The sequence below is a fragment of the Sinohyriopsis cumingii genome, unplaced genomic scaffold (assembly GCF_028554795.1).
Source record: "Sinohyriopsis cumingii isolate HCF-2022 unplaced genomic scaffold, ASM2855479v2 utg000837l, whole genome shotgun sequence".
In the NCBI taxonomy this organism is placed as follows: domain Eukaryota; kingdom Metazoa; phylum Mollusca; class Bivalvia; order Unionida; family Unionidae; genus Sinohyriopsis; species Sinohyriopsis cumingii.
Genome location: NW_028315936.1, coordinates 513,785 through 529,237, shown reverse-complemented (window position 1 = coordinate 529,237; position 15,453 = coordinate 513,785). Strand labels below are relative to the sequence as shown.

General features: G+C 35.1%; 1 protein-coding gene across 1 annotated transcript in view; it reads right to left on the bottom strand.

Moving 5' to 3' along the window:
- LOC149773176 (complement C3-like) overlaps positions 1-15,453 on the bottom strand; it is a 519,398-nt gene that overhangs the window by 91,900 nt on the left and 412,045 nt on the right. Inside the window, exons 28-29 of the mRNA XM_089946681.1 lie at positions 10,770-10,922; positions 4,656-4,819 (exon numbers count right to left, since the gene is read on the bottom strand). Of these exons, the coding sequence (XP_089802807.1) occupies positions 4,656-4,819; positions 10,770-10,922 (317 nt within the window). The remainder of the gene's footprint in view (positions 1-4,655; positions 4,820-10,769; positions 10,923-15,453) is intronic.

The window sequence follows — 15,453 nt, the reverse complement described above, 5'->3', positions numbered from 1 at the left end:
TCGTTTGCATTTGGACATGTGGTTGCAAGAAAAGTATTTGCTGAACGGGGTGGATGTCCGCCTGCGACTGAATCGTAGCAGTGCCGCTTTCCATTTGATGGCTGATAGTGACGGTTACAAAACCAAAATCCTAGAAGCCAGACTCTACGTACGCCGTGTGGAAGTGTTACCTAAAGTGGGAAACGACATCAGTCAGACGTTGAGCAGAACGACTGCCAAGTATCCCATACGACGCGTGGAAGTGAAAACCTTCACCATTCCCAAGGGACAGCGATCCATGATCGAAGATCATCTGTTCCAAGGACAGTTACCCAAACGTTTGATCGTTGGTATCGTCGAGAATACAGCCTTCAACGGAGCTGCCGAAAAAAATCCTTTCTACTTTCAACACTTTGGCGTGTCCAAAATCGAAGTCAGTCGCGATGGCAAGACCTTGTGTACCCGACCTTTCGAACCGGACTTTACCAAGAAGAATTACTTGAGATCGTACTTGTCCCTGTACGAAGCCACCGGACAGTTAGGAACCAATACCAGTCACGGTATTACGTACGAGGATTATGCAGGAGGCTACGCTTTGTGGGCTTTCGATTTCAATCCAGACCAAGGCAGCGATGAGGGACATTTCCACCCTATAAAATCCGGCCAGATTCGTGTGGAAATTCAGTTTAAAGACCGAGACCCTGATGAAACGGTGAACGTCATCCTGTATGCAGAATTCGATAATACCATAGAAATCAACAGTTTGAGAGAAGTCATCCTAGATTACTAGAAACCATGGAAGACTGTTATCCCTCTTTACCTAGTGGAGAAACTTTTAGTGTTGGATTATTGTTAAAAAATGTTAGAGTTGTTGTTGTTTAGTGTTAAGTGATTTTTGAATAAAAAATGTTGTGTTTTGAAAAAATTGTTTGATGTTATATTGTTGGATTATTGTTAAAAATGTTAGAGTTGTTGTTTAGTGTTAAGTGATTTTTGAATAAAAAATGTTGTGTTTTGAAAAAAATGCCTTTGTCTTTTGTTTAGCTATAAGAATGTTGGATTGATGCTCTTTCATTTCTTACTATCCCTCTCATGACACTCACTAAACGTTGCGACTCAAAAACCGTGTGGGGGATGTTTTCCTTCACGTCCGCGCTTTGACTTTAAGAACAGGGTTGTTTCCAGTCTAACCATCCATTGTCGGCTCATCCTCCTAAGAAGATGTGTTCCAAACTAGCTAAGCTCAACGAAGCCTACGTGAATTTGCATAGGGTCAGACACAGTCTGATACCGAAGCCAGAAGAAATAGAGAATGTGAGAATGTTAAAAATCACTGAAGACCTGATAGAAGAGCTTTTCAGAGAAGAAATGAACAGGGAAAAAGAAGAATGGACAGAGAAGTACAGACTTCAGAGACAGCAGCAACTGCAGCAACAACAACAACAGCAGCAACAAGAACCTGAAGCTGACAGAGGCTTTGTCGATTGTCGTATCGACACCAAAGAGTTCTTCTTCTCTTTCCGAAGAAGCAGACCTATCGCCAGAAAGTCTATCCTCAGAGGACATCGCATTCTTAGAAACTAAAAAAGATTGCCATAGCAAACAAAAAAAAAACAGCCCTTTTCAGGGCTACCCAATACTCTAGAAAAGAAATAACTATCCATTTGCCAATGTGTGTGGGTAGAGTAGTGTGAAAATAAACACTAACTCTTTTTAAAAAAATGTGAGGGTATGTGTTTGTGAGTTTGTGTGTTTGTAAGTGATCAAGTACGTTGGTGTGGATAGTAGATTAAAATGGTGTCTTTATTTGGTGTTTGAGGTGTAGATTTCGGGGTTAGATTGGATTGCTTTGAGTATGTGGATAGTCAATTGAAGTGATTTATAAAAAATTTTAAAATAGTGATGGGTAGAATAAAAAAGTGAGTGAGTGTTTCTTTTAGGTCCGCGCGTTGTTGTTATTTTTTTTTTGGTCATGATGTAGGTAAGATCAATTTTATGTTTTTAGGGGGATGTTTTCCTTCATGTCCGCGCTATCACTATAAATTGAAACTCGTTCGGCAGTCCAACTACCCTTGTTGATTGATCAACACCAAAAATGAACACGAGACTGGAGAAACTGTTGGAACTTCATGTGCATCTGGAATATGCCAGGCGCATATTAAATGAACTGGCCGCGGAAGCCATTGTGGAGGAGGGAAGGATAAGAGAGGAGGAGGAAAGAAGAAACAAAGAAGAGGAGGAGAGAAGATATAAAGAAGAAGAGGAAAGAAGATACAAAGAGGAGGAGAGAAGATACAAAGAAGAGGAGGAGGAAAAGGAGAGAAGAAGAAGAAATTTCAGAATCCCAGAGAGCGAAAATTGGGATTCTGAAGCCACATATCCTGCCTCTGCTCTCTCCCCCCAAAAGGTAAAACGTAACTGGGGGATAAGATGTGTATGCGGCGCCAGGCCTGGAAGGTGCCACCATTAACCAGGTGTCCATGAAGTTCCAAACAAAAAACAGCCCTTTTCAGGGCTACCCAATACTCTAGAAAAGAAATAACCATCAATTTGCCAATGTGTATGTAGAGTAGTGTGAATATAAACGCTAACTCTTTTTTAAGATAGTGTGAGGGTATGTGTTTGTGTGTTGGTGCTTGTAAGAGCTAAGGTATGTTTGTGTGAATAGTAGATTATGGGTTTCTTTATTGTTTCTTAGCGTAGGTGAAGAGTATAGTTAGGGTTTTGTAAGCGCTCACGTACGATTGTGTGGATAGTAGATTATAGATTTTGTTTATTGTTTCTTAGCGTATGTGGAGAGCATAGTTTGGGTTTTGTAAGCGCTCACGTACGATTGTGTGGATAGTAGATTATGGATTTTGTTTATTGTTTCTTAGCGTATGTGGAGAGTATAGTTTGGGTTTTGTAAGCGCTCACGTACGATTGTGTGGATAGTAGATTATGGATTTTGTTTATTGTTTCTTAGCATATGTGAAGAGTATAGTTTGGGTTTTGTAAGCTCTCACGTACGATTGTGTGGATAGTATATTATGGATTTTGTTTATTGTTTCTTAGCGTATGTGGAGAGTATAGTTTGGGTTTTGTAAGCGCTCACGTACGATTGTGTGGATAGTAGATTATGGATTTTGTTTATTGTTTCTTAGCATATGTGAAGAGTATAGTTTGGGTTTTGTAAGCTCTCACGTACGATTGTGTGGATAGTAGATTATGGATTTTGTTTATTGTTTCTTAGCGTATGTGGAGAGTATAGTTTGGGTTTTGTAAGCGCTCACATACGATTGTGTGGATAGTAGATTATGGATTTTGTTTTAATGATTTGCGTGTGTAAATAGTAGATTTGGGGTTTGTTTATTGTTGCTTCACTTATGTGGATAGTATATTATATGAAATGAGAAAAGTAGGGATGTTTTCTTTCACGTCTGTACGATGTTAGGTCATGATCTAGGTAATATCAATTTTATGTTTTAAGGGGGATGTTTTCCATCACGTCCGCGCTTTCACTATAAGAACCCACAGTATTCGTCGTTCAAACCATTCTACAAAGAAGATGGCTTCGAACCAAATTGACAAGATGCAAACATTGCAAGACGTTTTAGACAATTTAGGAATGATGGAGCAGATGTTAATAAGACTCGTTGAAGACCACTATTCCTATAGTCCCCATCGTGTAAAGATGGAATTTAATAACTTGAGAAAGGTAAAGGACAAGATAAGTGGTGTCATGAAAGAGATAAAGGAGGATGAAGAGGAAAGGATAAGGATGAGAGCATGGAATGAAAAAAATGAAAAAGAAGAAGAAAATGAAAAGAGGAAGAAAGAAGAGGAGGAAGAGAAGAAGAAAGAAGAGGAGGAGAAAAAAAAGAAAGAAAAGAAGAGAAAGAGTGTTGGAGATAAACTAAGAAGTTGGTGGAGAAAAATAAGAAATTAGAGGCAGAAGAAGAAGAAAACCCAAAGGCCCTTTTCAGGGCCAGCCATATTTCTCGAAAAGAGATAGCCTTTCAATTGCCTACCCCTTTTTTAAAAAAAAATTTTAAAAAAAAAAAAATCCCATGTTCAATTTCCCTTGAAGCTAGAGTGACCCAAGACTTTTTCTCCGTGTTCAATTCCCCTTGTCGCCAGATTGTCCCACGATTTTTCTCCATGTTAATTTTCCCTTGTCGCTAGAGTGACCCACGATTTTTTCCCATATTAAATTTCCATTGTCGCTAGAGTGACCCAGAGGTCTCTGTAATGCTAATTCCCATTGTCGCTAGGGTGACCCCATTTACTACTTACAAAGCATAATGAAATAGTTAATTCCCAATTCTCATTTGTTTCATTATTAGAGTTAATAATTTATCCATCACTTCAAACAATGCACATATGGTTCCAGAATCAATCAATTAAACTTAATAATTTCCATTCATTCAGAAGTTTTGTGAATTCCCATACCATTCTAGGTGATTACAGAATTTTCCTCATTCTCAGATCTTCACTAACATTGACACTGAGACAGCATGTTCGTTTGGTTCTTCATGGAGTATAGTATAAAGAGATTTCATAAGATGATAATGCCTTACTGGGACCAAAATATGCGGTTAGCTTGAAAATGGAGGTGGGTTAGATAGGACAATTTGATCAAAAGAAAGAGAGAGAGAGAGAGAGAGAGAGAGAGAGAGAGAGAGAGAGAAACTTGCCTTATTTTCCTAGTCTCTTCCTGAGACATTGTGTTATTGGTTATTTCAATCTTAAAGTTACAAACTTCATCTTCTCTCTTATCTCTGTTGTACAGAAAGTCTATAGAGATACGACCAGTACCCTTGCCTCTGACATCGACAATGACCTTTTCCCCAACAGGTACCTTTAGAAAGCCAAAATATTAATGAATCTATGTGTCTCAAGATTTCTGAGAACCTGCAATGTACTATTAGCAAATTCTGCAAAGTGTAGAGTTTATTGAGTATACATAGCAAGAAGAATTGCCATCAGAATAACTCTAAAATAATTGGAACACACAAGGGAGACCCTAAGAATTTGAAATATTATAATACTATATTTTATTAATCCATCTGGAAAGTTTTTTTAAAATAAAGTCAAACCCACTTATCTTGAGTTGGGTTATCTTGAGAACCCCGTGTAAGTCGGTTGTTTTCGTCCAGTCCCGAAATAAACTCTTTGTTATGTTAATCACCCCCCCATATCATGACCCCTGTTAAGTTGATAATCCCGTTACGTCAGACAAAAGTTTCAGTCTGCAGTAACATTTGGATCCAATTAATTCAACAAAATGCAACTTTTAATGTCCATCTCTTTACAAGAAATGATCCTGTTACTTCTGGTACCTCGTATCAGCAATGATGGAAAAAGCTGGTACAAGACCAAATTTTATCGGTACAAGTGCTAATTAACCAATCTCTTAAATGCATGGCTTATTGCTTGTATAGAGTGGAGAAAATTCTGTTGTAAACAATACTTTAGAGTAAGGCAATTGAATGAATGCATTTCTGACCTTTACATGAGCTGCATTCATAATGGACATCATCACATGTCAACACAATGACAATATAATTCATTCCACACAGCATCGCAAATTTGATCTTATCTGTCAAACTCAGAAAAATATCAGGTCACCATCATTAAATGTAGCTAAAACTACCTAATTTGTTTGACACAACATATTTAAAATGAATTTAGTAGTTTTCAATATATATAATGACAATGGCCCGAATATTTATAGAGTTTCAGACAGGCTAAAATTGATGATGCTTTATGGAACAACTCAGTTTCTATTCCAATATCATCACGGTCAGTAACCAACTTAATCCATACACAATTAACAACTTTGGTTTAGAGTTCATTTATAGAGTAAACAGTTGAAGTGTTTCAATGCTTGGTGTAATTGTAAGCCTTTAACTTCAGCATGGTTAGATCACATGACTTACAATCATCTATAAATAGAAACACACAAAAGTCCAAACTAAGCTGGTCCTCCCCACTAGCACGTGGTTATTAATTTGTTTTGAACAAGAGTAAATAAATCATCAATGGTGACGTTTAAAAAATCCATAGAGCCAAATATATATTTTTAATGAAGTTGTCAATCGCTGTACTGTGATTACAGATTCTTCAACACAAGAGAATGAAGCAGAAAGTGACTAATAGGTGCAACGTCTATGAAACAGAAAGATGAGTGCTTTCATTTGTATTATTTTATCTTAAATCAAATATAAAAGACCTTGATATCCATCAAAGAGATTAGCCAACTCTCCTTCTGGCAATGTGTTGTTGCCAGCAGTCACATATCAAATTTGAGAGGGATATGGGACTAAATGAATAGAATAAGTTGATACTGACAGCCTCATCTTTTTTTGGTACTGAGGCCAACTTTATCGGTAAAAACTGGCATATACCGGTGTAACGGAACCTATTATCATCAACAAAAGCAACTGATTTTCACACAATAATGGTCAGTTACATTTTGCTACTAGTCAACACTAACAAAAGAAAATACTTTAAAAATGTATAATCATACATGTACTTAAATTGGCCTAGAGTTTGGTCAACGTGAGAAGATTCTTATTTTGCTGAGGTTACCGCAGAGATGAGGCTATTCATAGGAAAATAAAAACAACTTTAAACCATTGACATTGTTATGTAACTTAAGTGTTGTAAAAATGTGCGACTTCTTAATCTCATATAAATGATCTCCAATCTTTTTTTTGTAATTTGGCATGATTTAGTTATTATTTTTATTGTGCATTAGAAATACCATTTGCTCTTAGAAACAAAGCTCCTCAGTTTTGGTACTTATGATGCATAATCATTGTTCTGCAGCTGATTTTTCAACTAAACCCTGATATTTCGGGATCTGGTTAAGTCAAAGATTTTTTTACACCCCTGATGTAATTGCGATAAACGGGTTTGACTGTACATAACAAGTGGCAACTCTAATATCAAGCTCATCATCATCACTAGAATTATGTATTTATAAAATACATGTATTCTGCCCCCATTTTGACCCCATCCCCCAAGTTTGTCTTTCATAAGTTCCTTGAAGCAAAGAAAGACCTTGGGGACAATGTCAACTGTAAACCAATATTTGTCTTTCGTGCCTAGTAAGTGTATATATATTAATAGGGTGAGAATCTCAACAGTTTTCAAGTACTAACCTGAGCTATTCCTTTGGGAATAAGGATGGAACCCAGGGCCAAAGTCAACTGCCTGTATAAATTTGTCTTTTCATGTTCATTAAGCGTGTGTGTGTGTGTGTGTGTTTATAGGGTGGGAATCTCAATACAATAGCTTCCAAGCTATGACCCAAGAGCCAAGTCCATGTGGGTAGGGACAGGACCCTAAAGGACCATTTTCAGTTGCATGTATAAATTATATAATCATCTTTCTTTTCATGCTCAGTGTGTCAGTGTATGTGTGTGTAACTACATCCTTCCACCCGCTGCCCCACCTTTAGAGAATATATCAATGTTCCAAAAGTATTACATAATCTACACCCACATGGCTATCACTGACTCAAGTTTTATATGGCGAGCTTTAACAGTGTAAGAGTTATTCAACAGCATTATGCACAGACAGGCGTGATCACATTCCCTGCCACAAGAAAACATTTCGCAAACCATAAGAGTTGCACTGAGTTATTTGTTTAATAGGCTAAAATGTTTTGTACATTCTATAAAGTTACACACTTATATACATACAACATTTTAAATGTCATAAATGTGGAATCTCTGCAACATCATGAGTCTGTTTAATATTTCTATTAATTGTTCTTTTCTAGACAGCCTTAAACACGGAAAAGACAAAATAAAATGGAAATGGTTGTACATATTGGCTCATGCCTTTAATCAGCATGGAATTAAGCAAATATCAGGCAAGTATGCACGAAAATTACAGCAATAAAGAGATGTGTGCATGAATACAATTAAAGACAAACTTTATATATACATCTATGTCAGCATTCTGTTTTGCTTATTGTTTGTATATATATATATATATATATATATATATATATATATATATATATATATATCAGCATTCTACACTTTTCATTGTATGTATCTATACATGTCAGCATCCTGCATGGTTTATTATCTGTATGTATTTATCTATGTCAGCATCCCACATTATTATTTGTATGTATATATGTCAGCATTCTACACTGTATATTTTTTGTATGTATATACCTATGTCTGTATGTGTGATTTCCCTTTTTGACATAGCTTTAACAATTTTTCTGTCATATCGCTACAATGACTGCAGTGTGGCAGTTTGATAGTGATGTCTAGCACTGGGGCATCATGCCGCAGACACGTAGCATAACGTACCACCCAGTCACATTATCCTGGCACCAGGCTGACCAGCCCTAACACTAACCTCTTAATGCTGAGCGCCAAGCGAGGCAGCTGTTAGTACCATTTTCATAAGTGTTTGGCATGACTCGGCCGGGTATCGAACCCACGACCTCCCACATCCAAGGCGGTTGCTCTAACCACTAGGCTACCGGAGTGGTACCTATATCTGTATCCTACATGGTTTATTGTTTCTATGAATATATCTATGTAGGTTTTCTAAACTGTTTATTGTTTGTATGCACAATATACTTCATACAGTGTAACCCCGCTATAGCCCGCTCTGTTATAACACGAATTCGGATATGACACGATTGTGGCGTGGCTCCCGAAATTTCATACACATGTACTTTTCTAATACATGAATAAATTTTTCCTATCTTAAAAGTAGGAAAAGTAATGTGCAAAAATGTTGTTATAATTTTGGGGTAGAGGTTATGTATGAATCCTAATATAAGACCATTGTGGCATGGCTCCTGTAATTTCATATATATATATTATCTTGCACATGAAAAAAGTTTTTCTTCTTAAAAGTACAACAACAAAAAACATGTAAAGGGTTTGTTAAAGGATCACACTGGGCTTTGCCATTGTCGCAAATTGTGATTTATTTTCCTTACTGGCAACAAAATATATCATCTGGTAATTTTTTGCCCTTACATTGTTGGCTGTGTAAACTTGTATATACAACTTGGGTTTGGAGTGAAGAAATTCAGAGGCACACATGAAAGGAAGCTGTAAACTTGATTTAAAATGCACTGGAATTTATATATTGTTAGATAAATAAATTCATTGCTCATACTGGCAAACCACCGTAACAGAGCATTGTTATATCATAATCCGCTTATTCTGACCTAAGTACTGCGTCATGTGAGATCTCAACGGGTTTTCTTTTCTTCATTTCCGGTATGAAAGATCAACTGGATGAGGCACTATATCAGAATGGATCTTTCAGCTGAAATAGTAGTGGATTATCGTTCACTAGTGATTAATATATTTATTTTGTCTGACCTCTCTATGTGGATAGTTAGTAAAATTCCTCTTTTCACTCATATAATTAAGACCTTAGAACACTATTATCTTCTATAGTAATCCCTGTCAGAACAGAACTGAACACCTGTCTATTCATTATCAGTTGGCCTTTTCTTTTCTTAAAATTTCTGACACACGAGTTGAAGGCAGCATCACTTTGCCACCAGGAATGTCACAACCCCCCCCCCCAACCAAAGAACATAAAAACAAAAATAAATATGGAGATCTACCTGTTGGTCTACATATGCTACCAGGACTAGCTACAATCAACCAACTTTTGAAGGCAGGAAAAGTAACTGCTACAATCGACCAAACGATGGCTGATTCCTTTGGCTTTTAAAATATACCTAGAAAAAAGTAGTTTTGCTGAAACTTCAAGGAAAACTGATAACCTTTGAACCAATTATCATTCTGTATAAATACTAAGCAAATGAAAAAAAATCTCAGTCTCAAATAATGTTCTACAATTATTTGATGTTGCTGCCACAATAAGAAAAATACATCTACTTGCTCCTCCAAGGCTTTCCGTTAGTGATGACTTCAATAACACATGCACCCTTCATCTAAGAAAGTCGACTAGAATCTTCATTAAAAGCAAATAACTTTTCATCAAAGGAAGTCAGCACCAAACTGAAATAAAAGCAATCTAATCTGATAGATTGTTGCATTTTTCAAAGTGACTGGGACACGTTTATTGTGCCATGAAAGTTTCATTTTTGCATAAAAAATGTTAAGCTTACAATCACTACCAACAATGGCTTAAAAAACAAATTTCCAATCTTTTGAAACCATAAATATATGGCCATCAAGTTAACTGAAGATGGGGTATCTCACAAAGATGTTTGATAAACTTCTTAATTTGTTAAGTTTTCATTTCCCTCTCAATAGCCGCATCCCTGTGTATCCTCTGCAATATGATATTGTCTCCAGCTGACCAAAATCAAGGGCAATTTAAGTAAATGTACATGTATCATGTAAACAGCTATAGCCATGTGCCACTTGCAACACTTGTAGTGAATTTCTAAGTGACAATCGGATATAGATCAAAATGAGGACTACCATTTTTATATATAACATGTTATTTGTATTTTCAAATGGGATGTTAATCATACATGAAGTTTATAACATGTGATCTATACTCGAATGCATGGATTTATTATATGCAAGTACAGTACTTAATGGATTATGCATTGTACTATATAAATGTCAATGTACAAGTGTTTTTCAGACAAACTGATCTCCCGTCCTCCTACCATATTTTAGGTGAATGCATCATTTTCTTCAGCTAACAGAGTTGGTTGGTTATAACACAGTTCGTTCTATCACATGGTCGGGTTCTACGGACCTGGTCACTGTGTATATACATTTATCTTAGCATCCTACATTGTTTGTTGTTGTTATCTAACCTATACTTACATTTCTTATTGCTTTTGCAAAGGTTTCTTCGCGGTTGACAAGCCTATATTCTTTGTACCCCCCATCAGCATGAACAGTCACTTCCAAATCAAGGGCAAGGTTGTATGTCTGAATATAGTATTTTGATAATGCCTGTAGGCATACCACTGTGTCCTGTACAAATCATAAGGTATACAGTAAAACTTGGTTTCTACAAACAGAATACAACAAATTTACAGTATAAATTGAATTAACATAACACTAATATCTTATGCATATATAATAAACCCCATATATATATATATATATATATATATATATATATATATATATATATATATAATAAATTAACAGTATAAATTGAATTAACATAACCACCACTAAAGCATTATGTACACACAGTAACATAGATATAATACATTTGCAGTATAAATTTAACTAAAGTAACCATTAATGTATGTAAAAAATGTACAGAATAAATTGAATTTAAATACCCAATGATGCATACATAATACCAAGGATATTAAAAATATGAATTGGGGCCCTGGATGACCAAGTGGTTTGAAATGTTCACCTTTACCAATCAATGCCATCTCACCTCTGTCCACATGGGCTCAAGTCTCAGGCTTAGCAAATGTGGATATGTAAGAAAGCTTGCCAGTAGCTTTCCATGGGTCAGTAGTTCTTCCCTGGGTTCTTCCTCCACCATTTAAACTGGCTACCATGTGTAATCTATCACGTGCTGAAAAAATATTGGTTCTAAACTGACAACAACCACAAACTAAGAATTAAATAAAGTAACTTTAAGATAGTCCTAAGATTCAAAGTTTCAAAATTGACTGTATATGTTGGTAGACAGCACAGCCATTATTTGAAAGCTTTAGAGTCTAGGGCATGGAATGTCCCCACAACTAGATGTAAAATCTACCAAAACATTTTAAGAAAGAATGTGCACAGTCTCCAGAAGATCCATTTTATTGCTTATAATACGCCCATTTAATCTTACATTACTTATCTGGCATTTTACACAGACCTAAACTTCTGTATCATAAACCCACCCAAGTGGCACTACTTTTATTGCTTTAACATGTTGCATGACATGTATAGTCATTTTTAACACCATAGCAGATTTTCAAATCAGCCTTACAGGAAAGGCTGAATGCATATTTATGTTCTTTGAACTTGGTTTAAGCCACTGAAATTTCCATTCGCATCTATCAATGATTTTAAAAAAAATGATGTTTCAGTTGCTTAGATTTTGGCATTCTAGCATTGGGTGATAAAACGTGTTTAGATATCTTGAAAAACTTTAAACGTCAAACCAATCAAGCCCTGGTTTATACTGATTGAGATCATCATTAATCCATTATAATCACTCTCTTTAACACTTTGGAATCACTTCAGATCACACATTGAATAATCCATGTCAACTAACTTCAAGCATTGAAGCCAACCAACCCTGCTGCTTGGAATTACTAACTAAATCATCTTGCCCTGATTAAGCCAGTACATAGTGACATAATCACAGACTGTACTACCATAAATATACTAACTAAATTATCTTGCCCTGATTAAGCCAGTACATGGTGACATAATCACAGACAGTACTACCATATATATACTAACTAAATCATCTAGCCCTGATTAAGCCAGTACATGGTGACATAATCACAGACAGTACTACCATACATATACTAACTAAATCATCTTGCCCTGATTAAGCAAGTACATAGTAAGATAATCACAGACAGTACTACCATAAATATACTAACTTAATCATCTAGCCCTGATTAAGCCAGTTCATAGTGACATAATCACAGACAGTACTACCATAAATATACTAACTAAATCATCTTGCCCTGATTAAGCCAGTACATGGTGACATAATCACAGGCATTACTACCATAAATATACTAACTAAATCATCTAGCCCTGAGTAAGCCAGTACATAGTGACATAATCACAGGCAGTACTACCATAAATATACTAAATTATCTTGCCCTGATTAAGCCAGTACATAGTAATATAATCACAGACAGTACTACCATAAATATACTAACTAAATCATCTTGCCCTGATTAAGCCAGTCTATAGTGACATAATCACAGACAGTACTACCATAAATATACTACAATGGAAGCAAGGTGTGAAAAAAAATGAAAGAAAAAGATTTCAACAATAATTTTCTATTCAACTCGGGAGAAAAACCCTCCCGCCAAGGAGGTACTCATGTATACACCAGCTGCACTTAAACAAAAACTTCTTAAGTATGTACCCGTTCAAGACAACAACAAAGTACCAACTCAACCAGAAAACCTTTTAACTTTAGACTTTCAAAATATTTTTTGGGTGGTGGTGGTGCAAGTATTAGTGGAGAAACTTTCAACTTGTCTAATAATATTACTACATATTCAAATTTATTGAGTAACTCTGAGAATACAATTTATAAACATTTGCAACGTAAGGATGACATATCATAAAGAGCACGGACTCCAATGGCTCTGAAACTTAGAATAATTACATTTTGTTACAATGACTCCAATGGCTCTGAAACTTAAAACAATTAAATTCTGTTACAATGACTCCTATGGCTCTGAAACTTAAATAATTACATTTTGTTACAATGACTCCAATGGCTCTGAAACTTAAAATAATTACATTTTGTTACAATGACTCCAAGGGCTCTGAAACTTAAAACAATTACATTTTGTTACAATGCTGTTGAGACTTTCTCATCAGTCGGCTACAAGCAGGGAACTATACCTTTGTTTACATGGTAAATTCTTGTGACTTTTCAAGTACAATATAAAACAAAAAACAAAAAACAACATCATTTAGAATTTTCTTGTTACACAACTATCCAAATGATTATTACAAATCTAGTTGGTATGTAAGAAAGATACTATATCTTCATTTTGTTTTTATAAAAAAATATGCTTTGATTGTCACCTTAAAGTCAAATATATTAATAGTTTCTTGCAATTAAAAAATACGGAATTTTAAAGTATCTTAAATTAATGAGTTTCAGTATAAAAATGAATGTTGATTCTATTACTGTTAGTCTCTTAAATTTGCCCTGAAATTTGCATAGAAGTGGAGTGTGCTTATCCAGTAAGTAGGGTGCAAGAAAAAAGTTTACTTACTAGTCCAACATCTATGTTCCATTTGAGATATATCCACTTGCATGTGACAGCAGTTTAAATTTATTCATGTGTCCCATACAAACTGTCTTTTAAATCCAAAGTTACACAACTGCACAGTTGATTAGGAGCTAGCCTGGATTATGCATGTCTAATGGGGATTTGCAGTAAGTTGTATATTATCATTCATAAATCTTCAAATGACAAAATACGTAATAACATAATAAACACAAAACCACACAAGTGCTTTTTCCAAGTCTGGGGGTAAAGAATGAATTTGATATGGCTTAGTATTATAGGCCTTGGCACGTTCCAAAGCCGTTTTAAACGTGTCCTTTCTGCCAACTTAGAACCAAGAAACTTTAGTTTTGTCTACTTATTATGTTTTAAATCATTTTAGCTGTGGTACGTATAATTGTGTTATTTCAGTATGTTTGATATGTAATATTTAACAGTATCTTAATATGTTGTTGTAATGCTTGTACCTTTTAACACAAATATGTTTTACATATGTAGTGTATTTGGGTTTCATGTTTCTTTTATTGTCATACTCTGTCTTACCAACCTTTGCCCCCATATTGCTATTTTTATCTTATCTCATTATCTTATGTCCACAAAGTTATGGAGATTCCTTTTAGTATTTTTGTCCAGGTTATATCTTACTGTTATTTGTAGTTTTTGCTTAATTTTTTTAAACCATGTTTTACAACTGAAATTAAAAATACAATAAAAATCTAAAATCTCAAAGATTACATATTTAGCACTAGTTTTGTCATGTTACTGCTTTCACAGAATATATATATATATCTTTATTTATATTTAAAAGCAAGTTTATATTTAGTTATCAGATATGATAAATAAACAATCCCCAAAAAATAACACAAATTTGGTTTGTTTAGTACAAATTCTTGCATAAATGATTAATAATTAGTGTCACAGGTAAATTTCACCAAACATACCACTATCATCAAAAGTACAGTACATACAAAACAGGAACATTAACCAATGACAAGAAATTTAAGTTGGCTTGTTATCACAAATCCGGGTTACATCAAAATTTGACCATTATACTAAGTAGGCATATTATGTATTCTGAAGAGAAAACCAAATGTAAACTATCTTCTAACTTCTAAATCTTGTCGATATTGCCTATTTTATTATAGTCTGAGAAAATCTTTTTCCCCAAAATAATGGTATAATTAGTCTGTATTAGAAAATTATTTTATACATCAAGGCATAAATAGGGTGCAACGATCCTGCTCATAATGTAATTCATTTAAGATACTGATGGTCCAAATGGCATAGGAATTAAAGTTAGGGTTCCGCTCAACAGTTAAGATACCGATGGTCCAAATGGCATAGGAATTAAAGTCTGGGTTCTGCTCTACAGTTAAGATACTAATGGTCCAAATGGCATAGTAATTAAAGTCGGGGTTCTGCTCAACAGTTAAGATACTGATGGTCCAAATGGCATAGGAAGTAAAGTCGGGGTTCCGCTCTACAGTTAAGATACTGATGGTCCAAATGGCATAGTAATTAAAGTCTGGTTCTGCTCTACAGCTAAG